The sequence below is a fragment of the Manis pentadactyla genome, chromosome 9 (genome assembly GCF_030020395.1).
Source record: "Manis pentadactyla isolate mManPen7 chromosome 9, mManPen7.hap1, whole genome shotgun sequence".
NCBI classification, from domain to species: domain Eukaryota; kingdom Metazoa; phylum Chordata; class Mammalia; order Pholidota; family Manidae; genus Manis; species Manis pentadactyla.
Genome location: NC_080027.1, coordinates 13062679 through 13090327, shown reverse-complemented (window position 1 = coordinate 13090327; position 27649 = coordinate 13062679). Strand labels below are relative to the sequence as shown.

General features: G+C 49.7%; 2 protein-coding genes across 3 annotated transcripts; both read left to right on the top strand.

The window, feature by feature from the left end:
- The first annotated feature begins 6837 nt into the window (after positions 1-6837).
- DPF2 (double PHD fingers 2) lies at positions 6838-20181 on the top strand. Of its 2 annotated transcripts, XM_036928429.2 has the most exons (12): positions 6838-6980; positions 11369-11529; positions 11952-12059; positions 12386-12549; positions 13435-13527; positions 13692-13770; positions 14251-14292; positions 15303-15440; positions 15566-15694; positions 15814-15926; positions 16806-16887; positions 18886-20181. In XM_036928429.2, the coding sequence occupies exons 1-12, from the start codon at positions 6949-6951 to the stop codon at positions 18960-18962; spliced, it is 1218 nt and encodes a 405-aa protein (XP_036784324.2). In that variant the 5' UTR covers positions 6838-6948; the 3' UTR covers positions 18963-20181. The 2 variants fall into 2 exon arrangements, with proteins under 2 accessions (XP_036784324.2, XP_036784333.2); XM_036928438.2 differs by lacking the exon at positions 14251-14292.
- Positions 20182-21954: 1773 nt separating this feature from the next.
- On the top strand, positions 21955-24889 carry TIGD3 (tigger transposable element derived 3). The gene is made up of 2 exons (XM_036928355.2): positions 21955-22181; positions 23102-24889. The coding sequence occupies exon 2, from the start codon at positions 23118-23120 to the stop codon at positions 24531-24533; it is 1416 nt and encodes a 471-aa protein (XP_036784250.2). The 5' UTR covers positions 21955-22181; positions 23102-23117; the 3' UTR covers positions 24534-24889.
- Positions 24890-27649: the final 2760 nt, after the last annotated feature.

The window sequence follows — 27649 nt, the reverse complement described above, 5'->3', positions numbered from 1 at the left end:
GGACTCAGGGAGCACCCAGGATGGGGGCCGGGACCAGGGCTGGGGGGACCCGACTGCTCATCAGTCAGCTCACCTCACTGTGGCTGTTTATTGAGCATCTGTGGAGCACCTGTAGTGCACTGTGGCATGTGCCAGGGTGCCAGACAGACACGATCCCTACTCCCCAGAGCTCATGTTCTAGTGGGGAGAAGGGTAGTAAACGTGTAAGCAAGTAAGGTGATTTCCAACAGTGTGAGCACTATGCACAAAGCCAGCAGAGCCTGGGGCAAGGGTGTGGGTGGTGTCAAGGCACTTTTGGGGCCTCAGCCTGAGGGCTGACGGATTGTGCTGGGCCTAAACAAAGGCACTGAGGCACCAGAGCAAACGACAGAGGACTTGTGTGTTGAAAAGAGCTTGGACCTCCGAGTCCCACCCAGTCGGTGGGAGACCCGGTTTCCCCATCTCTAAAATGGAGTCAACAAACCTACCCTGCAGGGTTGTTAAGAAAAGGAGGGATAATATTTGTTAATTGCTACCTGTTAATTGTGACATAAAGGAACCTGGGGTTCAGGAAAGTCAGGACTGGGAAACGGGGAAACGGCTTAGAACAGTGTGATTGTGAGGCCGAAGCTGAGGCAGTGGGGGAGCTGCTCAAGGATTTTAAGCAGGAGGGGCTACATCCAGATGCCAAGTGAAGATGGACCAAAGATGGAGGAGGAGTCGCTGCGGGGACGAGGACAGAGGGGCGGGGGCCTGGGGACGAGGGCTAAGCCCACGCTGTGGTCCCTTCTTCCATTTTCTGCTGTCGTTTCCCCGCTTCGACCTGAAGCATCTCAGCCCCCGACCCACCCGCAGCCTCTCCTGCCTCCAGTGCCCGTGACACATTGCACAGCTGAGGCTGAATTTGACAAGGAGATGTTCCTATTGGCCACGCAGCTTTTTTTTTTTGAGACTTTTTTTAAAAATTGTAAAATACACAACATGAAATTTACCATTTTAACCATTTTTAAGTACATGGTTCAATGGCATTAAGTACATTCACATTACTGTGCACCCATAACCACCATTCATTTGCTGGGCTGCTTTCCTCTTCCCCAAGTGAAACTCCACACCCATTAAACACTAACTCCCCCACCACCCAGCCCCTGGAAACCACCGTTCTACTTTATGTCTCTGATTTGTCTACACTAGGGACCTGATGACAGACAGTATCACACAGTATTTGTCTTCATAACCGGCTTGCTTCACTTGGCAAAATACCCTCAAGTTTCATCCATACTGTAGCATGTGATGAAATGTCCTTTTTAAGAGCTGAATAATACTCCGTTGCATGTATATACCACCTTGTGTTTACCCATTCATCCACTGATGGCCACCTGGGTTTCTTCCACCATTTGGTTATCGTGAATAATGCTGCTGTGAACATGGGTACACAAATACCTGAGTCCCTGCTTTCAGTTCTTTGGGGTATGTACACAAGCAGAATTGCTGGCTCATATGGTCATCCTATGCTGGTATCTCGAGGAACCGCCGTACTGTTCTCCATCACAGCTGCATGCTACATTCCCACCAAACTTTTTGTTTTTAATCGGACAGTGTTGCCATCATTTGCAGATTAGGGGTTTCACTATCTGTAGTGGAATTTGAACCTAGATCAGTGAGGCTACAAAGCCTGTACTATATCGCACCCCTCTCCCCCAATAGGAGTTCAGCTTCAGACCATGGTAAGGTGTGAATGCAAAGGGTGGGGAGCTGGTGGGCCAGCACCTTCTTGCCTGCCAGCTCCCTCTCTGGAAGTGGGTGGCTTGTCCCCTTCTGCCTTGGGAGAGAAAGACAAGAGAAAAGGACAACTTTCCTGGGAGCTTCATCTTGCTAGAAGGCAGCACCTCACCCTGGACCTGAGCTAAGGCCAGAAGAGCCATGGAGAGGGGACATGCTTGTCCTGGGTCCCCTGGAGCTGCTCCCCACCTGCCCTGCACCAGGCACCAGCCCAAGGGCCCTGGGAAACCCTGGTGGAGAAAGGGAATGAGGCAGGGGACCTGAAGCATCAGATTAACTAAACTCAGGATACCTCTTACACAGAGGTATCCAGAGGGTGCAGCCATGATGGACTTTGCTTCTTCAACTTGTATATTGGTGTTCAGGCACTATGCCCTGCAAATACTACCCACAAAAAGGCATTCCCCAAAATGAGAAGTTGATGAGTAGCCAGAAAAATGACAAATGTCCCTACAGTCCACTGTTTTAGACTCCCACAATCCTCCAACCATGCATGTCCCTGTTCTGGTATATACTTTTAAAAATATAATATATATACATGTATTTATATAACCTCCCTAGTATAACCCTTATGTCCCTCTTTCTATCAAAAATACACTCAAAATCTTGTCTATTACTACCTCCACTTCCAAGTTCAGGATTTTTAAATGATGCCCATTCCTCCTGCAATTCCTTTACAGCCCATCTCAGTGTGTTGCAAACAATGAATGTTGTGAAGTTGATTACCACCAATATACCCTATATTCAAGACTGGACAGAAAAAGAGAAGAATGGGAGAATTAAAATATACATAAAATGTACTTGACAAAAGGAATATGTATAGAGGCTGAAGACTTTTTCTACAACAAAGCTATAGCTGGTATGAACCACTTCCCTCCTTCACCCCTAGTTCATGCTCCCTTTGCCTTCTGCCCACTTCCTGGCTGTTTAGGGCTCTTGACCAGGTAACATGTCCTAGACCTTCATTGTTAAAGAATCTGAGCCCTTGGAAGAACTCCCTGCATAGAACTGACTTTTTTCCCAATTGACCTTTTATTTTTAAACATTTCAAATCTACAGAAATACTAGAAGAGTAGTATAATGTACATCTGTATACTTTCATCTAGATTTGCCAATTGTTACCATTTTGCCACATTTGCTTTCTCTCTTTGCACATAAAAACGTTTCTCCTGACTTTTTAAAAGGAGGTTGCAGACATGACACTTAACCCAAATACTCCAGCATTTATTTCCATTAAGTCTTTCTTTAGCTTGTTGGTTTTATTTGGGCTTCTTCAATCTGTGGATTTGTGTATTTTTTCATTTTTGGAAAGTATCAATCACTTTCCCTCTCTATTGTCTCTGCCCCCTTCTGTTGTGTTACCCTTATCCTCTCAGACTCCAATTAAATAGTAGGTTCCATCTCTCTATATATCCTCTATGTTTCTACTCTAATTCTATATTTTCTGTTCTTTTGTTTTTCCATGCTATATTAGGGACAAATTCTTCCTATCTTCTAGTTTATTCATTCTCTTTTCAGCCATGTCTAGTCTGTTTTTTTTTTTAACTGATTCACTGTGTTCTTAATTTTGGTTATTATATTTTTCAATTGAGAAGTTCTGTGTGGTTCTTTAAAAAATTCTGTGGCACTTCTTAATAAGTACATGTTCCCTAAAGATATTTATAAGCCTTGTCTTCAACTTATTTAAACACAGTAAGAAGTTATTTTATGGTTGGTATCAGATAATTCCAGTATCTTCTTTATTCTTTGTGGATCAATTCATTATTTTATATGGGTTCTTGTACAAGGTTTCTTGTTTCTTTGTGTGCTTGATTATCTTTGACTACAGTCTGGATATTTTATCTGAAAAAAATATTTTTAGAGCTACTTGGAGGCTTAGAATGATAGTACATTCTTTCAGAAAGGCTATTGCTTGTTATCAAATATGCTTGCTTCCCCCAGGTGACTTGGGGCATTGTATGGATTGGTCCACTTTAATCTAAATTCAAGGCCTGAGCTTCCCTGGGCCACCCAGGTAATATGATTCTGGGCTACAAGTTATTAGATGTTGGGGTCCCATCTTAAAGTGTATAGTGTCCATGGTGAGATATGACTGCCTAATTTGGGCAGGCTCTGGGTTTTTATTTTTGACACCCCCACCACCGCCAAAAGCTGTCAAAAATAGCTCAATTTCAGAGTTATATCTTCTATATCAGTAAGTATTTCCAGGACAAAAGTTGCTTTGAATTCTTGTCTTATTTCTTTGGGTTTTAGCCCCTTAAATGTTGAGCCAATAATTTTTCACTTTATCATTAGCTTTTCAATGCTTTTAAGATGTTTTTCACTTCTGGGTCTTAGTTTATCTTCAGTGGGGGGGTCGGAATTAAATTCTGAGAGCCTACCTGCCATTAACTACCTGAATGTGATATTAAGATCTCCTGGGTTCCATTTATATTTCTCCCAGCCCCCATTAGGTAATAGCAATCCTCTTTCCCCTTGACATTCAGAATCAGTCACCCCAGCCAATAGTGGTGCCCACTTTTTACTTTCTTGCCCAGTGGCATGTGGAATGCAAAATGGCCCACTGGCGGTCTCAGCTCCTAATTTAGAGAAGTCATCATTGTGTGCCTGGTGGAAACATTTCTGTCTTGGGTCTTAAAGGCTCTAAGTCAGCCAGAGACCACAGTTGTAGGACTAGGAAGCATTTTGAAAAAGAGTCACTGGTTGAGACAGCAAAACACTGCACCCCCAATGCTTGGTTCCTGTCTGTAAGGGAAACAAGAGATACTGGTCACTGGCTCAGAGCATGTAGAGTATCTGTTGTTCAGTGATGTAGCATTTCTAAAAAGAACCCCAAAAAACTGAAAGCCATTGATCATTGGCTCACAAACTACCTGTGCAATTATGTAGAGCCAGACTATACATTATTACTAATATTTTTTATTTTGAAATTTTAATTGAAATATACATGCAGAGAAGTGCACAAATCTTGGCGATTCAGTGAATTTTTATAAAGTGAATGAACCTATGTACCCACTACCCAGACAAAAAGGAACATTACTAGCCCTTCAGCAGCCACTTTGTGCCTCTTCTTGTGATAGCCTCTGAAAGCAGCCAGTCTTCTGACTTCTCTCTCCATAGATTAGTGTATCTGTTTGTGTAACTTTACATAAATGGAATCACACATGTCCTGTTTGAAACTAGCTTCTTTTATTCAATATTAAGTTTCTGAGATTCATTCACATTGTTACACAGCGATACATTTTTCTTTTCATTGTTGTTTAATTCATGCTACTGTTGTGGGCATTTGGGTTGTGTCCAGTTTGGAGCTATTTTAATGAATGCTGTTGTGAACATTCTTGTACATGCTTTTTGGTGTTTACATCCACAAATGGAATTGTTGGATCATAGGGTATGTGCATGTTCAGCTTTCGTGCCAGCATACTGTCTTAGCTCACGCTGCTATAATGAAATACCATCAACTGGGTGGCTTCAATGACAGACATTTATTTCTCAGTTATGGAAGCTGGGATGTCCAAGATCAAGGTGCCAGCAGATTTGGTTCCTGGTGAGGGCTTGCATCCTGGCTTGCAGACATCTACCTTTTTGCTGTGTTCTCACATGCAAAAAGAGAAGAGAGATATGTCTTCCTCTTCATTATAAGGTCACTAATCCTGAGGGTCCCACTTTTATGACCTCTTCTAAACCTAATGACCTCCCAAAGGCCCCACCTCCAAATACCATCACACTGGGGGTTAGGGCTTCAGCATATGAACAGTGGGGGGAACAAACATTCAGGCCATAACACATGCTTTTGAATCCTGCTTAGGAGTTATGTCTGATACCCTCTGAGGGTTAAATGAAACCTCACTTGGTTCCCAGCAGTAAAAGTGCACCTGTTTTGTATCTGGGTTTTAATTCTAAGCTACTGACACCTGTTCTGCAAGGGTCGTGCAGGGTACTCTCACCTACCAAACACACTTTTAAGGCACAGTTGTAGTAAGATGTGTCATATGAGTCTGAAGTACTCAAATGGAAGCAGAGGGTGGGGAATATGCACACCCGGAACTGATGAAGTAAGGTATGTGACAAGGACGAAAGACCAAGCCCAGCAGACTCGGACAGTTACAGGTAGAACAGAGGACAGAGAGCCAGCCAGAGGCTGCAGGAGCAGCCCATGTGACAGGAGCACAGCCAGGAAGGTGTGTGTCTCAGAGACCTGCGGAAAAGTTCAAAAAAGGGAATGATCTGTGGTGTCACAGGCACTGACAGGCTGATGAGGAGAGAACAGATCCCCTAAATCTGCTGAAATGCAATTCGTGTTTTTGTTAGCAGCTGTTTTGATGAACTGGTGGGAACAAAATCCCCATAAACTGGGCAGAAAGAGGCTTGAAAATGAAGTCGAAAGACATAGAATATACACAGAAAATATGCTATGAAAGGGTGAAAAGAAATGGGGTGATAATGGAAGGAAAGGCTCTGATTTTGTTAGAGGATATTAAACTATGTTTGTACACAGATTTGCATGATTCAGTAGGGAAGGAGAAGTGAGTGATAGAGAAGAGACAGGGATACATGGTCGAAGGAAGTTCTTCAGAACCTGCACGGAGGGAACGAGCTTCGAGAGGACTAGGAAGCAAGAGGGGAAAAAGTGGGTACCTGTGAATTTGTTGGCTGGGTTTGGTAGCAGGAAGGTAAGATAACTTTTGCTAGGCCCCAATATGCAGGACAAAGAACTGCCCAGTTCTGGGGCATAATTATCCTCTCCCTAAAAAAGGGCACATAATTGGGGACACAAGTGGACTGTGAGTGCGAGCAAAGGGTTAACCAGGAGGTTAAAGGTCAGCGAGGTAGCAGGACGTCTCACTCCATCTAGCCCACCTCTGGGCCTGCCAGCTTTCCCTACCTCTCGCCTTCTTATTTCTGGCCCAGCCCCCTCATCTTTACCTCCTCAGGCGCCAAGTAGAAGAGGCGGGGCTCAAGCCGGAGCCTCGGGGCGCGCGCCTGTCTCTGTCGCGCCTGCGCGTGGGGCTCCCTCTGCTCCCTGCCCAGGGCAAACAGCCTGCAACTTGCTCTCCGACGCTCGTCCTCGGGCGCGCGCGCCCGGGCAGCGCCTGCGCAGAAGGACAAGGAAACTGGTTCCCTAGCGGTCCCAGCGCCTGCGCGCTGGGGACTCCGGGCTTCCCGGCCTGAGAGAGAGAAGCAGGGAAGATGGCGGCTGTGGTGGAAAATGTTGTGAAGCTGTGAGTGGTCATTTCTTTCTCTCCTAGGCCGGGAGGTCTTGTAAGGGGCCCGCGAGTAGGGGGCGGTGCGGGAAGGGACCAGGCGGAGGGAGGGACGTGCCCGAGAAGGCCATGTTGCGACTCCTAGTGGGGAGGGCAACGGGAGACTCCCGAGAATACGTTGCGCTTCTTTGGAAACTTGTGGAGGCCCTGAGGGGGGCACACGGGAGCCCCTGACGGGCAGCCTCCTTCGGGACCTGGGCGCCCTGAGCGCGCCTTCAGGCTTACGGTGTCCAGAGTATGGCGCCCTGTGGCGTTACGAGACCAGTCCCGGTCGGCGCCCGAGAAGCCTGGGACCGGAGGAGCGGGGCCGAGGGCGGCTCCGGGACCGACCTGCGTCCCCGCGAAGCCCGGCCGCCGACCCCTCCCTGTCGGCTGCCCGCAGCCAGCCCTGGTGCAACAGGCTCAGCAGCCCTTGCGCGGTTTAGCACTGCGGGGCTGTTTTGTTCTAAACATCCCTGTGGCGTTTGGGGGTGGCGACGACGAGTTGAGTATCAATACCCAAGACCAAAAATATTCTTGTGAAGAATTTGTTGAGAAGCAAAGGACTTGAGTGGGGAGGGCCTTTGCGCCCGTCAGTGCGAGCTATCAAAAAACGGGAACTGGACAGAAACGGTCCAGGACGCCTTTGCAGCTTACAGGGACATCTAGGTCGGCAATCTCCAAGCCATGCAGTACCCTTTACTGGGCAGATTTCGAGCAAAGTTAAAAGTTGATGGTTTGTTTGGAAAATGGAGACTGGCTTGATAGCTGTGAGTTAAAGATGCTTTGGGATTTGATTGAACTCCAGCCTCCTCCCTGCAGAAGATCGAAGTGAGTACAGGCCCCATGGGCGAATACCCACTCCTTTTAAGTGGGTAAAATTGGGCTTGGTGCAAGGGTAGGAAAATTGAGAGGTGTTTAGTTGTACAGCCCGGGCTTTTGGATTTTGACTGAATGACAAGGTAAAGGTTTGGGAACTATTCTAAGGGATTCACAGCTTCTCATGTGCGTTTGTCGTGGGCTGAGCCCCACTCTTCCCAAGAACCTTTTTTCAAGGGTACAGTTGCTTTTCCTCTCCTGCCTGGAGCCTTTTCTTTGAGAATGCTTTCCCACTTCCATTAAGCTAAGTGCCTTCTCCTTTTGTGGGTTTTTTTTTTTTTTTTGACTTGCTTTCAGTTCCATCCTGTTCCCTCTTGCAGCTACCCCTCCTCCCAACATTATTATCTTTCCGATCTGCCCACTCTTTTTCCAGGCTGACATTTCCCTCAGTTTAGAAATGACGCTGTTGATCTACCATTTACATAGTTGTCCTTACTGACTCAGATGTTCTTTCTTTGTTTCTCTGCCTTTCTCTTTGTTGACTCCCCCCATCCCATTGTCAGGGGAGGTTTTAAGCAGGTTTTGTGCTTCCCAAAAAAGAATCAAAGCTTCTACCTTGGATATCTTAACTGTACTCGGGGAATGTCAGACTTGCCTAGATTTTGAGAGGTGTGTGATGAAAATCTTAACATTGGAAGACTTTGTTCAGGGAAATAGTGTTGCCAACCCTTTCATGTAGTGTTAGAAGGGAGGAGTTGCCCATTTAAATTGCTTATGACTTACTTATCTTTAAAAAACTATAGGGATTTTGAGGGTCACCAGCCTGGTTCCTGAGTACCAGTAATGAGAGAAACAACTTTTCTCCTCCTCAGTTCTGCCTGTAAAGGGCTGTGGACCATAATGAATACATTTCCCTGCAGAACTTCCCCTTTAAGAAGGGGCTGCCATTCAGTATAGCACGGAGACGACAAGTAGTGACTCTATAGCATCTTATGGGCAGTGACTGCAATGGGGTTGGGGTGGGGGACTTGATAACATGGTGAATGGTGTGACCACAATGTTGCTCATGTGAAACGTTCATAAGATTGTGTATCAATGATACCTTAATTTAAGGGGGGGGGGCGCTGCCATTCTTCCTGTACCACTCTCATCCAGGAGAGATGCTTTTCTAGCGCTTCTCTTGATCATGGTGTGATTGGTATGATAGCTGAGGTTGAACATCAGGTCAGGGCCAATAGTTCATCTTTTCTTACTGCGTCTTGTTCTGGGAGAAGAATTTTCCGATTTGGAAATTCTCTGTTCCTCCCAAATGTGTCAGAATTGAAACAGTCTTTAAGGGGTCTTAGTAGGGTTAAATAATACTATAAAATAGCGGTAGCTGCTGGCTGCTTTTGAAACCTGAGTTAGGTGAGAAGATCTGGAGAATGTTGGCTTTCTTGTGAGAATGAAATTTCTTGTGATAGGAACCTTAAGTTCTTAAGTGCTTTCCTCATTCTCTCCTGTGTTCTCCTTATCAGGTCCTCTCTTCCCCCAACTTGTTTCATTTCCATCTCTCTCACACGGCAGTTTGCACCTCCTTCTGAAATCCCACTAAGCTCACAAGAGCTTTGAGGACATCTTCTGTCCTCTCCCCCAGAACCATTTCTAGCCTCCTTGCTCTGACTTTGCAGGCCTCAGCCCGTCTGGCCCTTTCTTCCATTTGACTTCCAGTGTCAGGATCAATTCCCATCAGCAGAAACAAAGGAGCTGCTGCACTCAGCCTTGTTTATCCAATTTTCCTCTGTGTAGAGAGGACATGGCTGCCTCCTAAAGGCAAGCAAATGTGAGCCTATACCCTTCTCTCCACTCTGCAACACAAGATTCCTGCCTACTTCAAATTACAGTCATTACAGCACATTGAGTCAAGGCTGTCTTGTGGTGTCACTACCTTGTGTGTGGTGTGTGTCTTTTTTAGTTGCTGGGAACATACAATCTGTGCCTGCATGGTCTATTGCGGCTGCTCAGTGAAAAGCCCCCGTCAGATTGCAGAGCTGGATGTGTTGATATAGCTCAAGTTGTGAACATAAGCAACAGAGACTAACTCCAGCTTCTCATGCGAAGGGTCTCCCTCTCGTATACGATGTTAGAGCTTATCTAGTCCTATTCCCCGTCTATAGCAGAGGAAACTGAGGTCTGCGTGGGTTAACTAAGTGTCTGTGTTTATGTAGTGACTTGCAGCCAAGGCAGGTCTTTTTACTCCCAAGATGCCCCAGAAACCTTCATGAGTACTGGGGATACTGTGGGAAAGAAACGACCTCTGCCCTCGGCTTATTGTAAGATGGTTCCCATATATAAATGTGAGTTGTTATAGTTAAACTCCAATAATAAAGTGTTAAATTGTGAAGGATGAGAACAAGATTGGTTCTATTACATGCTTTTAAGAACCAGATAACTCCTAGCACAGTGCAGTTTTCCAGCTTTTTAAAGCACTTTTAAAGGTTTAGCTTTGATATAGATTTCACATTGAGTCTTCTGAACCCAAGGTTTTTTCCTGTATACGTTGGTAATATGAAAATGGAGGAAGGGCCTTAGATGGGCAGACAGGTTTTATATCAGTATAATAGTACTCAGTAAAAAGTAGGCTTGAAAGAAGGTATTCTCAGATGTTTTCCACTGACTACAAAATTGGCATATGGAATTAACTAGTTGGCTAAATACCTAGTTCAAACTTCAAAAAATATAAAATGGCATATAGGGGAAGTCTCCTAGTCGACTGGTTTTTCTTCTTGGAGGCCTATAATTTCTTTTCTACCTCCTTGTTACATCAGTAGTAGCATCTTTTTTTATTTTTATTATTAAGGTATCATTGATATACACTCTTATGAAGGTTTCACAAGAAAAACAATGTGGTTACGACATTCACCCTTATTATTGAGTGCCACCCCCCCGTACCCCATTGCAGTCACTGTCCATCAGTGTAGTAAGATGCAGTGGTAGCATCTTATCACACTTTTTAGCACTATACCTTGCTATTTTTTTTCCTGGTTGTCATGGAGATGGTTTAATATCAGTACATGAAAAACTTCGTTCTTTTTTTATGGCTAACTAGAATTTCATCATAGAGCTCTATACCATAGTTTGCTAAGTATGTTTTAGTAAGTCCACCAGACCTTGTTGAACTCTCTTCCTTATTTGTAAAAAGGAGCTAGCTTCTACCTCTCAGAGCCTTGCAGGTTAAGAGAAATAACATCTTCATTAGCACAGGGCTGGACTCATGAGAGACACAGAATGAACATTAGTTTCTTCCCCTCTTTGTGGGTTAGACTTAAGTCTGATTAGGCACATGATGAAATCATGTGCTCCTGATGGTAATTTAAAGTGCCTTTCCTCATCATGGCTTCGTGAAGGGGCTTGGTATCCCATGAGGCAGAAATGGAGTCAAGTAGAACCAAAGTGACAGTCTTCCTGTCCCTTGAGTCTCCTAGAGAAGCAGATGGCAGAGGGGAGAGGTACTCAGCACCTTGCTCCCTCCTCAGTACACACACACACCCGATTTTTGTCTCCCGCAGCCTCGGGGAGCAGTACTACAAAGATGCCATGGAGCAGTGCCATAATTACAATGCCCGCCTCTGTGCTGAGCGCAGTGTACGCCTACCTTTCTTGGACTCGCAGACAGGAGTGGCCCAGAGCAACTGTTACATCTGGATGGAAAAGCGACACCGGGGTCCAGGTGAGGGTCTAGACTCAGGAGCACAAGTGGAAAGCAGGAGCAGAAGCATCGTCGTGTAAGGTGACAAGCCAGTTGAGAAGTCTTTCTTACTGCTGCTCACCCCTGCATGAGTATGGTCTTCCTATGATGAGAAGCCCAAGAAGGGTGAAGCAGACAGGTTCATACCAGCATCTTTGTTTTCTGCAAGGCTGCCCTGCTGAGGCTGATATTGGGCATCTGGAGAGCTATGTGTCAGCCAAAGTCCCCGAGATTACACCTATTTTGTTTCCCATAAACTATCCCTCCCCTTTCCCCCAGATCCTCACTGTTCATATTCCTCCTCCGCTCTAGAACTCAAGCAGGCCTGCTCATCTAGGAAATGTTTGATAATACTTTCTAGGACTGGGTTAGCGCTTGACTTCTCTCTCTTCTTCCTTCCATAGGATTGGCCTCTGGGCAGCTATACTCCTACCCAGCCCGGCGCTGGCGGAAAAAGCGGCGAGCACACCCTCCTGAGGATCCAAGGCTTTCTTTCCCGTCTATTAAACCAGGTAAAGCACACTCCTTCCTGTGCAGCGGCATGGCTGCTGCATGGTAAGAGGCTGCTCATCATCTGTTATGTACCAGCTCAGTGCTAGATTCTGAAGATACTAAAATAAACCATGACTCCTCCCTTTAAAGAACTCAGTCTAATAGAGGGGACAGGTACACAGATTAAGTCAGATAAGTTACGGTGCCAGGTGAACTAGGGTGTCTTGCTTCCTGGACAGCCAGAAACCAGAAGACAGTGACTGGCCTGTGGCTGGTCTCGTACTGTGGACAGAGTGGTCTGCTTTCAGCCCTTTTGAGCCTCACCTCATCCTGACCTTGCCTGCAGACACAGAGCAGACCCTGAAGAAGGAGGGACTGATCTCTCAGGACGGCAGTAGTTTAGAGGCTCTATTGCGCACCGACCCCCTGGAGAAGCGAGGCGCCCCAGATCCCCGAGTTGATGATGACAGCCTGGGCGAGTTTCCTGTGACCAACAGTCGAGCACGGAAGGTACAACATTCACACTTGTTAAGGGAGCTTTGATGGAAACCAGCCTCCTCTTCATCAGAGGCCACTCCTGGAAGCAGAAGCTGGAGGCCAAGAGGCAGGCCTTTGAGTCGTTCCTGCATTGTTCTCTCATCAGTGCCAGGCACTGACTGGCTTGTTCTTTACTCTCAAGTTAGTGCTGGCACTGACTGGCTTCACTGTTACCATCTAGTCTTTCCCACTCCTTTCCTTCTAGGTACAGACTCTCTCTCATTCATCTGCCACTGTCAGAAAAGTTTTCTGGTGCCTGGGTTACAGAGGGGAAGCAGACCTAGTCCCTGCTAACAGGGAAGAGAAAACTGCAGGATACATGAAAACAGTGAGACCTAGAACATGCCAGCTGCTGCTCTAAGTGCTTTCCCATCGTTTCTCCAGTCTGTACCTGAGGCAGTAGGGACTGAGGTCCCTATTTCATATGCAGCAAGGCTGAAGCAGAGCAGTTAAAAAAAACTTCCACAAGGCCACACAATTAAGCAGCAAAGCTCTAATTTAAATCTAAGATATGAGGTGTCAGAAGGGAGCCCCTGACAATGTGTTCCCAGGGCAGCAGATCAGAAGGAGAGGGCATGGCTACTTGGGGCATCAGGGAAAGCTTTATGGAAATATGGCGTTTGATGAGGCCACTTGAGGATGGTGGGAAAGGCTTTCCAGGCTGGGGGAACGAGGTGAAGAGAGGTGCAGAGGAAGGAGAGCCCATAGCACGGGAGGGAAAAGGGCCGGGCTTGTAGGGCACTGAAGGGCCATGGTGAGGGGTGAGCTGGTCATGGAGGGGAGGGACCCGGTCAGTCGCATCACGGAGCTTCTGGGAGTACATTATTTCTGGCCATCCTAATCCTCCTGTCCACTCAGCGGATCCTAGAACCAGATGACTTCCTGGATGACCTTGATGACGAGGACTATGAAGAAGATACTCCCAAGCGTCGGGGCAAGGGGAAATCCAAGGTGAGAGGCCAAAGTGCTGCTCACAGCCTGGGCAGGGGAGTCTGCAGAGTCCTGCCATCCAATTGCTTCTCGCCATTTTCCTGCTCTAAGATAAGCAGCCACTTCAGGAGAGTTTAACTCCAGGCCTAGAAACCTTAGTAAGGACAGCATTTTGCTCTTGGCAGGGTAAAAGTGTGGGCAGTGCCCGTAAGAAGTTGGACGCATCCGTCCTGGAGGATCGGGACAAGCCCTATGCCTGTGACAGTGAGTGCCTCACGAGTGGGTGGGTGGTGCTTGCTTTAGACCCAGCTCCTGCACAGGACACAGGACGAGGGAGGGTTGTGTTCTTGCTCAAAGTGCCTGGACTCTTGTCTTGCCTGCTGATTGGTTTCCTCAGACCCTGGGAGGTCCTGGCCTCTGCTACATGATGGATGGGACCTGCATGCTCTGGGAAAGATTTCTGCTGTCCCCTGGGTTGGGGGTGCTGGCTGGGGGCACACAGCAGGCAGAGTTGGCATCCAGGTCTGCTGGCCCAGTCAGCCAGGATCCCAGGAGTCCAGCACTGAGTTTTTCAGTGTCTGCCCTCTCTCCCCCTTCTCTCTGACTCGCCCCACTTCTGTCCCTCCACCCTGGGAGCACCATCGCCGCTGGAGTTTCTCTCTCGTTTGCTCTGCTTTCCTGCTGCCGCTCCTGTCTCAAATGTGTCAAGGCCTTCTTCTCATGACTTTTCTTTCTGTCTTTCAGATAGTTTCAAACAAAAGCATACCTCGAAAGCGCCCCAGAGAGGTAGCTCTCTCAACTTTTCAGACTTTTTTCCTATCCCTTTTCCCTCCTCCCTTGTTCCTCCTGCCTTTCTCATCTCCTGCTATGCTGGTTCAAAAGCCCCTGGAATGGCGTGGGGGCAGGAGCAGTGGACCTCCTGTCATGCTCCACTCCTCGCAGTCTAGAAGCTGCCTTTCCACCGCTTGGCTCCCACAGACTAGCCCCCAGCGCCGCTCAGCCCAGTGCGCGGGGCGGGTGCAGTAGCACCGTACGGAGCCCGTTACAAACATGCCTCTGCTGCCCCTTCCCCAAAACACACACTTGCTGGTCAGCGACTGTTCCCCCCATCCCGCCACCTCCTCCTCCCATCCTCTCCCCATTCCCTTCCCACCGCACCTGGTTCTTGTTGCCCCCACTGCTCAAGAGTACAAGATGCCTCATGGGGATCTGCTTTCCTGGCTGGTTGGTGGGGGTTAGGCAAGGCACTGCTGCGGGAGTGTCTTCGAGTTTCTTTGGGAGCCAGCTACTCCAGAATATTCAGTTGATAGGTTATCCGCAGGAGAGCCACTCCCTGCTCCTTTTATCCACATTGGGCAGAGATGGACTCCTAGGGTAACACCGGGTAATTGAACCTCCACATTGAGAAGTAAAAAAGTTTGGTCTCTTCCTTCCTTTTCCTCTTTACCATATTATATATAGAAACCCCCTTCCCTTCCTAACCTGGAGCTCCCCAGACTGTTCGCAGGGCAAGTGGTGTTGGGGCAGGGGCTCAGCCTCCCAGACAGCCAGTGTGGAAGAGTAGAGGTGGCTGTGGGGTGGGATTAGCAGAGGAAAGAGCCATGGAAGCTGGGGGGCCTTGGGACCTGATGCTCCTAGCCAAGGGGAGGTGGCTGTCACTAAAGGGCTACTCCACCCAGAGAGGATGGGGACAAGGTGGCTGCCTGCGTCTCAGGTGGAGCCCTGCAGCTTGGATGGGTGGGGTTATGGCTCTCTGGAATCCTGACACTTTCCTCTGCGATCTTCTCCCCACCAAGTTTGTGGAAAACGTTACAAGAACCGACCAGGCCTCAGTTACCACTATGCCCACTCCCACTTGGCTGAGGAGGAGGGCGAGGACAAGGAGGACTCGCAGCCCTCCACCCCTGTTTCCCAGAGGTCGGAGGAGCAGAAATGTAAGTTGCGGTGTCAGAGGTGGGCAAGCAGGAATCGGCCTGGTTACGAAAACCCCTCCTTGCAGGGTGTTGAGTGGCCTCAAGGCCCATGGGTGTCATCAGAGGTCTTATCTTGCCCCTTTTAGCCAAGAAGGGTCCGGATGGATTGGCCTTGCCCAACAACTACTGTGACTTCTGCCTGGGAGACTCAAAGATCAACAAGAAGACAGGACAGCCTGAGGAGCTGGTGTCCTGTTCAGACTGTGGCCGCTCAGGTACCTGCAGCCCTAGGGTGAGGGCCGCTGCAGCCAGTGCCCAGTCTCCGAGAGGCTCGGCTTCCTGCTGTCCCGTGACTGTCACGACCAAGTCACCTTGCTTCTCCCCACCCCCACAGGGCATCCATCTTGCCTGCAGTTCACCCCTGTGATGATGGCAGCAGTGAAGACCTACCGCTGGCAGTGTATCGAGTGCAAGTGCTGCAACATCTGCGGCACCTCAGAGAACGACGTGCGTGCCCCTGCCCCTCCCAGCGCGCTCCTTTTATTGCTTTTCCCACAGTTCCTGTACAGTGAGCTTTCTTTCAAAAGGCAGAAAGACCCCTGCACGCCCCTTCCCAGCATCCCAGTAGGAACTTTGATTTGTGGGCAGGTGTTTATCGAACACCAACTTTGTGTCAGACGCTATTCTAGGCATTGAGGGTGATGGAAACAAGACAAATAAGGTTCCTGCTTTCGTGGAGTTTATATTCTTGTGCAAACAAACAGTAAGCAAGGAAATTAGTGACATTTTTATGATGTGCCATGAAGAAAATGAAACTAGTAATGTGGCAGAGAGTGACTGGACAACAATTAGAGACAGCTTTTCCTAGGCGGTGCCGTTGGTGTTGAGACCTGGAGGATACAAAGGAGCCAGTCCAAGACGGTTTGGGGGTAGCGCATTACAGGGAAGGTACAAGTGCAGAGGCCTCAGGCAGACAAGCCAGTTACAGTGAGGCCAATGTGGACGGCTGGAGCCTTCCTGTCGTGGGAGAGCAGGTAGATGAGGTGGGAAGGAAGGCACCGTCAGGTCTGAGGGCTTAATTGGGAGTGGCATGGCCTGCTTTACAAAAAACTACTTTGGTTGCTCTCTGTGAACAGATTGTAGGGGACGAGTGGAGGCTGTGAGATGAGGTAGGAGTCTGGTAGGATCCAGGTGAGAGGGCCGTGACCTGTGTGGGGGGAGGACAGCAGTGGTTTTCTGTCCAGAGCTTCCTGTGTCTGCCACTGCCTCCAGTGCTGCCCCTCTTGGGAGCAGCAGCAGTGCTCACCGCAGCCTGCCTTTGCGCTTGCCCCCAGGGGCCTGACTGAGGCCCATTAGTCGTCCACCTGCCCCCTTCCTGTTCTCTAGGACCAGCTGCTCTTTTGTGATGACTGTGATCGTGGCTACCATATGTACTGTCTCACCCCGTCGATGTCTGAGCCTCCTGAAGGTAGGTTGCCCAGATCTCTTTCCCAGAACAATTCCTTTATTAGTAACATGGAAAATTACCTGTGTAATAAATGAGTTTTCTTATCAGTGATAGAGTCTTCCAAATTAGGGAGTAGACACTTGGCCTTCACTCAATTCAGAATGCTTTCCTAGCATTTCATCTTCAGGGATTTAACGTTTTGCACATTATCATCAGATACATTTACAAACACAGAAAATTGGCAGCCTGAGAGAGAACGCACACTGAGCAGAGAAAAATTACCAGAAGGAGTGATTTTCCTCCAGCCAGCACAGGAAACTCAGTTCATAGCTTCTCTGGTATGAGGCTTCAGTATCAGCTCTTCAAATGATTAATTTGAGTGTTTGTTTCCTCCCTTCCCCTGCCCAATCCAGAAGGGAGTTGAACCTGGACGCTGACCGGGTCACTCTACCCTTCCAGTAGTTGGCTTAGTAATGTTCCGAGTTTATGGGAGCTCTTCAGCGAGTCCAGTGATGGCACCAAAAAGTAGCCGCCTCTCAACAAATCACTGTGCAGCCAGATTCTGTGCTGACATCCTCCTTTATAGAAATTCAAGAGCTTGCTAAGGAGGACACGAATGCCCAGTAGCTGTGACAGGTGTGGCCCACTACGTGATTAAGCTGATGGTAAGATAGGTCAAACTGCTGTCACCCCCCCCCTTGAGAAAGAGGCCACTAACAAAGTCTGAGAGGCCTTTAGCAGCTGCAGGGGAGCACTCAGCTATTACCATCTGCTGTGCCCAGTTATAAATCCATTTTAGGGAGAAGTAATGCGTTGTTTTGTTGTTACTTTCTTTTTCTTTTTTTGTGTGTGTTTTAATTTTTTTAACTACAAATTATCAACTTAGAATTCAACACTAACTGTAGAAGGGCTCTCCTATTGAATGAAGTACTGTCAATACTGAGGTAGTAAGAGCTGCAGGCAGCTGAGGGAGAATCCCCTAGAAGCCATCAGATGGTCTAGGCTTTAGGTCAGGGGTCAACAAACTGGGACCCACAGGCCAGATCCAGCTACAGCTAGTTTTATATAGTTCACAAGTTAAAAATGATGTTCACATTTTTAAAGGGAGTTTTAAGAAAAGATGTGACTGAGCCTATATGTGGCTTACAAAGCCTGTAATATTTAACATTCTGACTGTTCTACAGAAAAGCTTGCCAACCCCTGAGGCATTGATTGACCTTTGGGTTAGAAAGAACCTTCTTACATTTTTGAGTCACATATTTCTGAAGAGCTTATAAATGCTATGGCCTTTTGCCCCAGAATAATGTCCAAATACACATATGTACAGTTATGCTTATAATTTCAAGGCATTAAGAGCTAATTTTGTCTGTCAAAAAAAACCCAGAAGAATCAGACAATAAATATTAATAAACAAGGTATAAGCCAGTTATTTTTCTTAGGAAGGACATTATTTCTTTTTCTGTGAAACTAGATTTGGGTCGTAATAGGTTGGGTCATCCTAGTTTGCCCCTTTTTCCTTTAATGGGTCTTTAGCCTCTGCTCAGATACCTGGTGATGTTGAGAAGCCCGTCTCATCTTCCCATGGTTTTCACAGAAAGCTGTCTTACTGGTTTCATTAGAGCCTCTACCCAAGATCTTTATTCTAACCGTTGGGCCATGATAGGAGGCATAGTTCTTCCGTAATTCCAAGTCTGAAGCTGGGATGCTTTAAATTAATCTGCTCAAGCCCTCCTTCTAGAGATTCTGATTGGTATGGCCAAGGGACCAGGCAGGGTGGGAGGAGTCTGTTCTGGAAAAGTCCTCCAGGTCATTCTTTCATTTCCACTGAAAATGACTTTTCATGGTATTTGGAGACCTAGAGGTTCCTCCCAGCTTAGGATAACTATGAAACTTTGCTACTCAGAATATCTCCCATCTTCGTAGCTACTGATCCTGCTACTGGAGAAGTGTGGGGAATTGGAAGGACAGCACATTAGGATTATGTGTGACCCATCCTGATCCTCTCATGTTCCTCTGCAGGGAGTTGGAGCTGCCACTTGTGTCTGGACCTGTTGAAGGAGAAAGCTTCCATCTATCAGAACCAGAATTCCTCTTGATGTGGCCACCCCACCACCACCCCACTCCCCCGATACATCTAGGGCTGTTTATCTCCTTTCTTGTTTTTCATACCCACCTTTTCCTTCCTCCTCTTTTACAAGTCCAGAGAAACTTGGGGTGGTTGCGCCAACCTGCCTTTGGCAGCAGCAAGCTGAGGTGGCAGCTCTGACTGCCTCTGGCCCCAGGCCCTCAGGGAGAACCGAGCAGCACACTCCCCCAAGGTGCCCCTGTGGGCCAGCTTCTCACTGCTCTCCGTGAAGTGCATTTACTCCGCTCGCCTTGGGCCCCGGCCCTGGGATCACAGGGTTCATACAGTCCGCTCTGAGAAAGAGTGGGGAGCAGCTCCTCCTCTCGGCTGCCTCCACTCTGGTTCCCAGGGTTTCCCCTTCCCCCAGAGATGAGCCAGGCTGGGGAGTGGCTGGGAGTGAGCAACTCAGCAGGCTGAGGCCGGGCTTGTGGGGAACTTTCCATGCCCTTCGTGCTGCTTAGCCTAGCCACCACCTTCCCCCAGAGTGGCTTCTGCAGTCCTCTGTTGCTGCTATCTGGGATCCTTTGCTGGAGCCAGGACGCTCTTGGTCACCCGCCTGGCCCCGTCCTGCCCCACTCTACCCCACTTCAGGGGGTGTAGCCGCTTTACCCTGATTCTTGTGCTTAACTAGCACATGCTTACAGGCGGTCTCTAGTGACTGAAGCATTCCCCACCCTTGGAATTTCCTATTTTCTGCCTCCCTCATTCCCTTTAGTTTTGTGGGGAGAGGGGAAGTATCAAGGGGCCAGGCCAGAAGCTTGGGGGCCACAGGGAGATGTTGGATAATGTGCCTGTTTTTTAACTCGATGAAAAAGCCTACCTCCGAAATCCCCTTCTCTTCCTAGACCTGGGCATTCAGCTCCTGCCCTTAACCGAATTGGGAGCCTCTGCCTCCTGCTGTTTATCCTGGCTCCTGAGTCACAGGGAAGCCACATAGACATCCCTTTCTTCCCTTGCACGCTCAGCTAGCAGCTGGTAAGGTCTTCAACCCTGATTCCTCAGTTTTTCTGCCTGGTGACACTGAACATTAAGTAGTGGGGGGATAGTCCATACCAGGACACCCTGAAGTGGCCTTTCCCTTGGCCATGGGCAGGCCCTATGATTTGGAGTTGAGGTGTCATTTTTCTTTCTTTGCTTTCTTAGTTCCTGTATTCTAAAACATTAGTACAAATAAACATTTTTACACAGAGTCCCCTGCTGAATGGTTTGTCTGCTGATTCCTCTTCCTGGCTAAGGTCACTTCATCCTTAAACTGTCTTTTATAGGGCAATGGTTTTTAAATGTTGTGAAATAGTTTGTTTTTTCCCCAAAATCAGAATTTTTGCTGAATCCCACCCAGTATGTAAAGCAGATAAAAATTAGATAGTTTTAATTTCTTAGGTAAACTGAATTTAAAATAATTATTTGAAATAATGAAGGTTTGATTAATACAAAATTTGGGTTACAATCGACTTTAGCATCCTTATAATTTCTGTATTTTGGTTGGTCCTGAGGAAACCCTGCTAGACTTGTATATGCAAGTGGTGAAGTTTATAACAGTTGACCTTCCAATTTCAGGTGCTTAAAATGGGTCCAGAAACATTTGAAAGAATTAGTGACACAGAAGACTAAAGACCTCAGTGGGACACCTGCAAGTTTCTTGCACAAGTAGTGAGCCTGAGCAGAGGCGCTTCAGCCTTGCTTGCCTGGTGTTCGTTCATTCCAGTGCAGTGTGCGGGCACTTGGCCAGTAGTGCAGCATTGCAGCCATCCTTGGCATGTGTATGTGCACAAAAAGGTTTCCTTTTTATCAACTATTGACAGCTACCATAGTGGATCTTATGTATCTCACTGAGTGTATTTTGAAGTTCTAAAACTTTTAAAAGTTTAAAAGCATCACAATCCCCCTGAAGTTTCCTTAGGGTTTTCTGGAACAGTGTGAAAGCCACTTGTTACCTACTGGAAGGCAGTGGCCTAGGCCTTTGCATTCAGGAAGTGAGCAGGGTATTCTGGGGGTGGGAATTGTTAGGAACAGAGCAGAGTCCCTGTCCTCATGGTTTTACATGGAAGTAAGGCAGAGCAGAGGGAGTAAATCAATGGTCCTTGGTGGTTGAGCAGTCTTAGGGACCAGAAAATAAACGTAAAAAGAAAGTTAAGAAATTAGAACGTTGTAGCAGGCATAAGAAAAGTTGAAAAAGGTTTGCAAGAAGTGGGATTTAGGATGGGGCCAAAAAGCATCAGCCAGTAGGGTTTGGGTGGGAGGAAGCCTGTTAAAAAGACGGGATCTCATCTGTGGCCCCAGTCTTCCACTCGGCTGTGAGGCGCGGCGAGAGGCAGGTCCGGAAAACAGGCTGAAAGCGAAGGTAGAGAACCCTGGGCGCAGGTTAGGATGACTTCATTTAATTGCAGAGACTAGGTACGTACAGAACTGAAGGTTACCAAGGAAGGGAATGACATTACATCTTGAGTTTAGGAACTTGAATCTTGCCAACAGGTGCCAAAACTAATAAAACTTAGTCTTTACTCGCCCTAAATCAGAACTGGCCCCAGGCTGGTAGTTGGTCCATAGCTGGGCTGGTTGACGTGAGGCCAGCGCTGTCCATGGTAACGGCTTTTGTGTAGCCGAAAGCTTGCATCCATTTTCTCAAAACCACTCCGTGAGGGATATAACCCTCTGTGATAGATGAGGAGGCTGCGGCTGCCTAGGGTCTCGGCTAGAAGCCCTTGGGACGCCAGGTCCTCTCTCTGTCCCCAACTCTGCCCCGAGGCTCGTCCGGCTGGGAGGGTGGGTCCCCAGCCGCGGCCTGGCCCCGCGGACTCCGGCCCGGGCTTGGCTCCGCCTCGCCGCCGCCTCGCGTTGTAAGCCCCGCCCCCTGGAGGGACCGACGAACCGCCACTTCGCCACGTCCAATGAAACTTAGCCAGGGGCGGGACGGGACGCTACTGAAGGCCAATCTGATTGGTCTGGGGCGGGGCTGCGGCGGGTGGGAGCCTGGCCGCGGCACCGCGATCTTCCCAGCCCGGAGAGAGCCCAGCGCGGGCGGCGCGCACCGGGCCTTGCTGTGCGCGCGCCCGCGCCCACGCAGCCCCTCGGCCCGCTCCGCCCTCTGGGTCGTGGCGCCCGTCCCTCCCCTGCTCTCCCGTCGCCGCCCGGACAGCGGCTCGGGAGCTGGGCCGGGGCAGGGGCGGGAGCCGCGGGACGAGCGCCTGAGGTGGGTTCGGAGCGGGAGGCCGCGAGGCCGGGAGGTGGGGAGGCCGAACGGACGGGCGCTTGCGTCCACCACGCCGACGGACCCCGCGTCGAGGTGGGGAGAGGCTGCCCAGGTTGCGGAGCCCAGCTCCGGGCCGGCCTAGGTCCCAGGCACTCGTGCCCGCTCCTGGAACCCTTCCCAGGCCATCCCCCTCTCGGGGGACACCCTTGCCCCTCTCGCTGCCCGCGGCCTCCTCACCCCTCTTGCCCTTTGTCGCCTGTGCACCTGCCCTCTTGGCCCTGTGCTCCCACTCTTCCTCCAGGCAGGGTCTCCGCCGAGCCTTACCTCCTCAGGACCCAGCACCAAATCAGACTCGCTTCTTCAGCCCCCATCCGTCCTCTTTGTCGTCTGTACATCTGTCACCCAACTCTGTGCACCCACTCCAACACCCCGCCCCCGACTATCTGCATCCAAATCCTGCCCAGACCATCATGCCCTCCCCTTCCCAGGGGTTCCTCCCCCAGCCTTGATTATCTCTTCACCTGCCCCTTTAGCCCCAGCCCCACGTCCTCCCCGCTCCACACCCCTTTGTTGTCTGCAGCTGCCCTGTCAGCTCTGCTCATTGGCTGCCCCAAACCCCAGGCCAGACTCCCTTCTCCATCTGACGGGGGCCAGGCCTCCCCAGCTCCGTTCTGGCGTTCCTCCGGATTACTGCCTAGCCCAGTGTTCACCCAGCCTGGCCGCTTCCCTTCCTTCAGGCCAGCCTGCTCTCCTCCGACCCAGCGTACCCCCCACCCTCTCCCACCCAGTCCCATCTGCCCTGGCCTTGCCCACACACTGGCCTATTTCCTGTCCTCCTAGATTCTCTTTTCCTTCCTGTGCTCCTCTCCCATGCCTCCTGGTCTCAGCCACCTGTACCCTGCTGTGTCCAACCCCCAAAGGTGCCGTAAAGACGCCATGGAGCTGAGCAGCAAGAAGAAGCTTCATGCCCTGTCTCTGGCTGAAAAGATCCAGGTGCTGGAACTCCTGGATGAGTCCAAGATGTCCCAGTCAGAGGTGGCCCGGCGCTTCCAGGTCTCCCAGCCCCAAATCTCACGCATCTGCAAGAATAAGGAGAAGCTGCTGGCGGACTGGTGCAGCGGCACAGCCAACCGCGAGCGGAAGCGCAAGCGGGAGTCCAAGTACAGCGGGATCGACGAGGCTCTGCTCTGTTGGTACCACATTGCCCGGACCAAGGCCTGGGACGTGACGGGGCCCATGCTGCTCCACAAAGCCAAGGAGCTGGCGGACATCATGGGCCAGGATTTTGTGCCCAGCATCGGCTGGCTGGTCCGCTGGAAACGCCGAAACAATGTAGGCTTTGGGGCCCGCCATGTACTTGCAACTCCGTTCCCCCCTGAGCCGCCTTCCTCAGGCCCCATGGCCCAAGCCCAGCTGCCTCTTTCCCTTAAAGACTTCTCCCCAGAGGACCTTTTTGGCTGTGTGGAAGTGCCCTTGTTCTATCGGGCAGTGCCCGGCAGAGTGGGTATATGTGATCAAGTACAGGTGCTGCTCTGTGCCAACAGCAGAGGCACAGAGAAGCGGCGGGTCTTGGTCAGTGGGCTCCAGGCTGCATCAAGGTGCTTCTTTGGGGTCAGCAGTGAGGCTCTGCCCGCCTCCTACCACCCTGACCTGGGCATCCCCTGGTCAGAGTGGTTGGCACAGTTTGATCGGGACATGGGGCAGCAAGGCCGACAGGTAGCCTTGCTGCTGGCTGCCCGAGTGGCAGAGGAGTTGGCAGGCCTGCCTGGGCTCTGCCATGTGAGGCTCTTGCCTCTGTCCGCTGCTGGCATCATGCCTTCCCTGCCTAGCTCCGTGGTCCGGTCCTTTAAGGCCCATTACCGGCACCGTCTGTTGGGCAAGCTGGCTGCCATCCAGAGCAAGAGGGCTGGCACCTCACTGGCTGAGGCTGGGGCAGGCGTCACAGGGCTGGATGCTCTGCACATGGCGGCGGCAGCCTGGGCCAAGGTGCCTCCCCAGCTCATTGTCAGCAGCTTCATTCAGGAGGGGCTGGCTCCCTGGAAAATGCCTCTGTCCCCAGACAAAGCCTCTGAGATGCCGCCAGCCCCTGGTGGGCTGAGCCACGAGGAGTTTTCCCGCTTTGTGGATCTGGAGGGTGAGGGGCCTGTGTCTGGAGCATGCAAAGAGGAGACGGGCACGGAAGGTGAGGAGGGGGCTGGAGAGGATGGCTTCGAGTCTCTGCCCACCAAAGCCGATGCCCTCCGGGCCCTGGGCACACTAAGGAGATGGTTTGAGTGCAATAGCACCTCTCCTGAACTATTTGAAAAATTCTATGCCTGTGAGGAGGAGGTGGAGCGGCTCTGTTGCCTGTGAAGGCCCCCTCAGGACGCCAGAGCCCCCTCCTCTCCTGTTTCCCATGGAAACGCCCTCTCTCAGAAGGCAGGTGGGTGGCTGGTGTCTTTCCCATGGAAATGGAGCTTTTGTGAAAGGTGTAGAAGGGAGAAAAGTTGGGAGACCAAGTCTGAGCTCTGAGCGAAGGTGGTCCATCCATCCTTGAGAAGAGGGGTCCAGAGATGGGGGCTGCAGGAGTGAAGCCAGGTGGTGGAGCTTCTGAACCTCAAGGGAGGCTGGGACTTGGGAAAGTGGGATTTGGGGTTTATAGACAGGCTGATCCCTGACCTTTGGGTTAAAGAGTTCTGCTTCTAGAAATAAAGCTTTTAATCAGACAAGAGGCCAGGGTGTTATTTTCATGGGAGAAAGGTGAAAACTTTCAACTCAGATTTGTTTGATTTCTGTGGGGGTCTGGGCTGTCTGCCAATTAACAGTAAGGACCCTCTGCCAGGCTAACAGATCCCGAATGTTGCCCCAGGACCTTCTGCGCTCTGATCATTTTGCTCCCAGATTGCGTGTGAGGGTGCTGACAGGAAATGGGGGGCAGACTAGGGACATTCTAAGGAAACAGAAAGGAGCCAGAACTTGGAGTAGGCATTTGTTCACTTGCTGATTTCACTACATCTCTTCAGCCAGGCCTCCTGTGTGATAAGGTTTGCAAAGATGGTGTCCCTGCTGGGCAGCGCATTATAGACAATGAGCAGAGCGTGATAAGGTCTGTCCTAAAAGCATGTTCAAAGTGTGGGGGCCCCGTAGAGCCTGGGGAGACTGACTCCTGGAGTAGGTGAACTCTGAGCTGCAGCTTGAGGGACAAGCTGGGAGGGAGCGTCCAGGCCAAGGGGCAGCAGGTGTGGAGGCTGACCAGGAAAAAAGGAGCACAGTGTTACCGGGGCGGCGGGGAGGTGGGTGGTGGGAGCAGTCTTTAGTCTTCCAAGTTTGGTGGTGGGGCACCCCAAAAGGTTTCAATTGAGTGGAACAGGTCATTTGTGGCATTCTAGAATAACTGAGATGGGGAGGGTGTGTCAAAGATGTGAGATCTGGAGGCAGAGACTCTGGTGCAGGTGAGATGCAGCTGGAGCCAGATCACGGGAGTAGGATGCGAACAGGATGGCTTTTCCGGAAAGGACGGGGCTTTGGTGGCAGAAGGATGCTGGCTAGAGGATTCAGGCTCCAGGCCAAAACCTATTGTGGCAGGAAGGGCAGTAGACCATTACCCGCCAGGGGTGGGCAATTTTCTGGAGGGCGGGGCACCCAAGGACTCAGGCACCCCGGGGTCCCCACGCTCCTGCACAGCTGCATTCCCAGGCCAACCCCTCCTTATCGGGCCCCAGCTCAGCATCTCTCAGGCGCCTCTGCCCAGACCTTACTGGGGACGCTGGCTGAGACACTATCTCCACTTTAATGACACACCCTTCACTACTAAGAAGGAAGGAGCCTTTTATTCGGGGTCCCTAACAGACAGCTCCCCATCTGCCTGTCATCTGACCCTCACGGTGCTGTTCCCTTGAGGAAAATGGAGCACTGGGGAGCTGCTGCCTCTTTTTGCCTCTTGCACTGCTGTCCCAAGTGAGTACAGGCTGATTGTTACTTTCAGTTTGGCTCGTGGTCCTAATTGTCACCCCAACACCTGGCAGCTTGGCCATGCTAACCCACTTTTAAACAGTTCTGAAGACCCTGCCATTCTTTCATTTCTAGCCTAAAATCCTAAATTATTTAGCCTTTCCCCAGAGATGCTATTTTTCCCATCTGCATTCACTCAAATAGCCCTTTTCCCAGTGCTGACATATGTCTTTTGAAATGTTGGCACCAAAATTACACAATCTCTAACCAGAGCAACAAAGAGGGCACAGATGAGCTCTCTGCTCTCAGGTATCATGTTCCAGTTGGAGCAGCATCAATACGACACAGTGTTATCACTGATTGCTTCCCCTAGCTTTTCTTTAAACCACAATAACCTCTTCCTTTCTTGCACTGTTATCATCATTTATCTTTTGTCTGTTTGTGGGTGACTGTGTTGGCTCGTTCAGGCAGGAGTTACTGAACATTTTGCTTGTGGGCCAGGCCCTGTTCCAGGATCATGAAGCTGTGCAGATAAGACAGAGAGGCCCCCTCCTCTCAAAGCCCTTACTCTCTGATAGAGGGAGATCACGAAGAGGCAAGTAAACAAATGAGCACAGTTATTTGAGAACGCACTCACTGAGCAGTATGGGCGGAGGTGAAAATAAAAGGATGACGCTGTAGAGAGGGTCTGGGAGAAGGGAGCAGGTAAACGGCTCACCTTGGAGGGCTGGGTCATGAATGATACGGAAACATTCTTCCGAAGGAAGATTGTTCTCTGGAAAGGGAACACTAGCTACAGACATCTAAGGTTAGAAACCGCTTGACAGACCTAGGAAACCGAAAGCCACCCTGCGTGGGAAAGTGAGAGGGCCAAGAAGAGGCGGGCGGAGAGGAGGGCAGGGCCTTGGAGCCGGGGCATTTACATTTCGTTTAAGTGAAACAGGAAGGGTCGTTTTGAAGTGGGGAGATTTAGACAATGGAGGAACACAGCATGTTTTGAGCTTTGAAAAATCTGATTCTGGTTGCTGTGTGAAGAGCATACAGGGAGTTGGGGAGCAAAAGAGGAAGCTGGAAAACCGAGTAAGTTAGGGAGCTAGTGCAGTCGGCAGGACCTCCTCATGGACAGGGCTTGAGGGATGAAGGAAGAAAGGGAGCAAAGAGATCTTCCCAGCAGATCTGATTTCCTATCAAAGTCAGGCAGGCCTATCCACTTTTGTAGGTATTGCCTCATGCAAAGCGGTGGTGGTGGGCGGCAAATAAATTATGTGCATTATTTCAGCCGATTTACAAGAGTGTGATGAGCATCCTGTATGTTCAGGAGGATACAAGGTCCCAGGGCAGCAAAGATGAATAGGACGCGGTTCCTGTTCCTAAGGTGGTCACAGGCCAGAGGGAGAGGTAGGAAGTGACCCATGAGTCAGCTGTGAAGATTAAACAAAGTAACATTTATAAAATGTTTTACTACTTGCCAGGCAGTATTTTAAACACTGTGCACATGTTAGTTATTATTACTATGTTTGTCATCATCATCAGTCTTA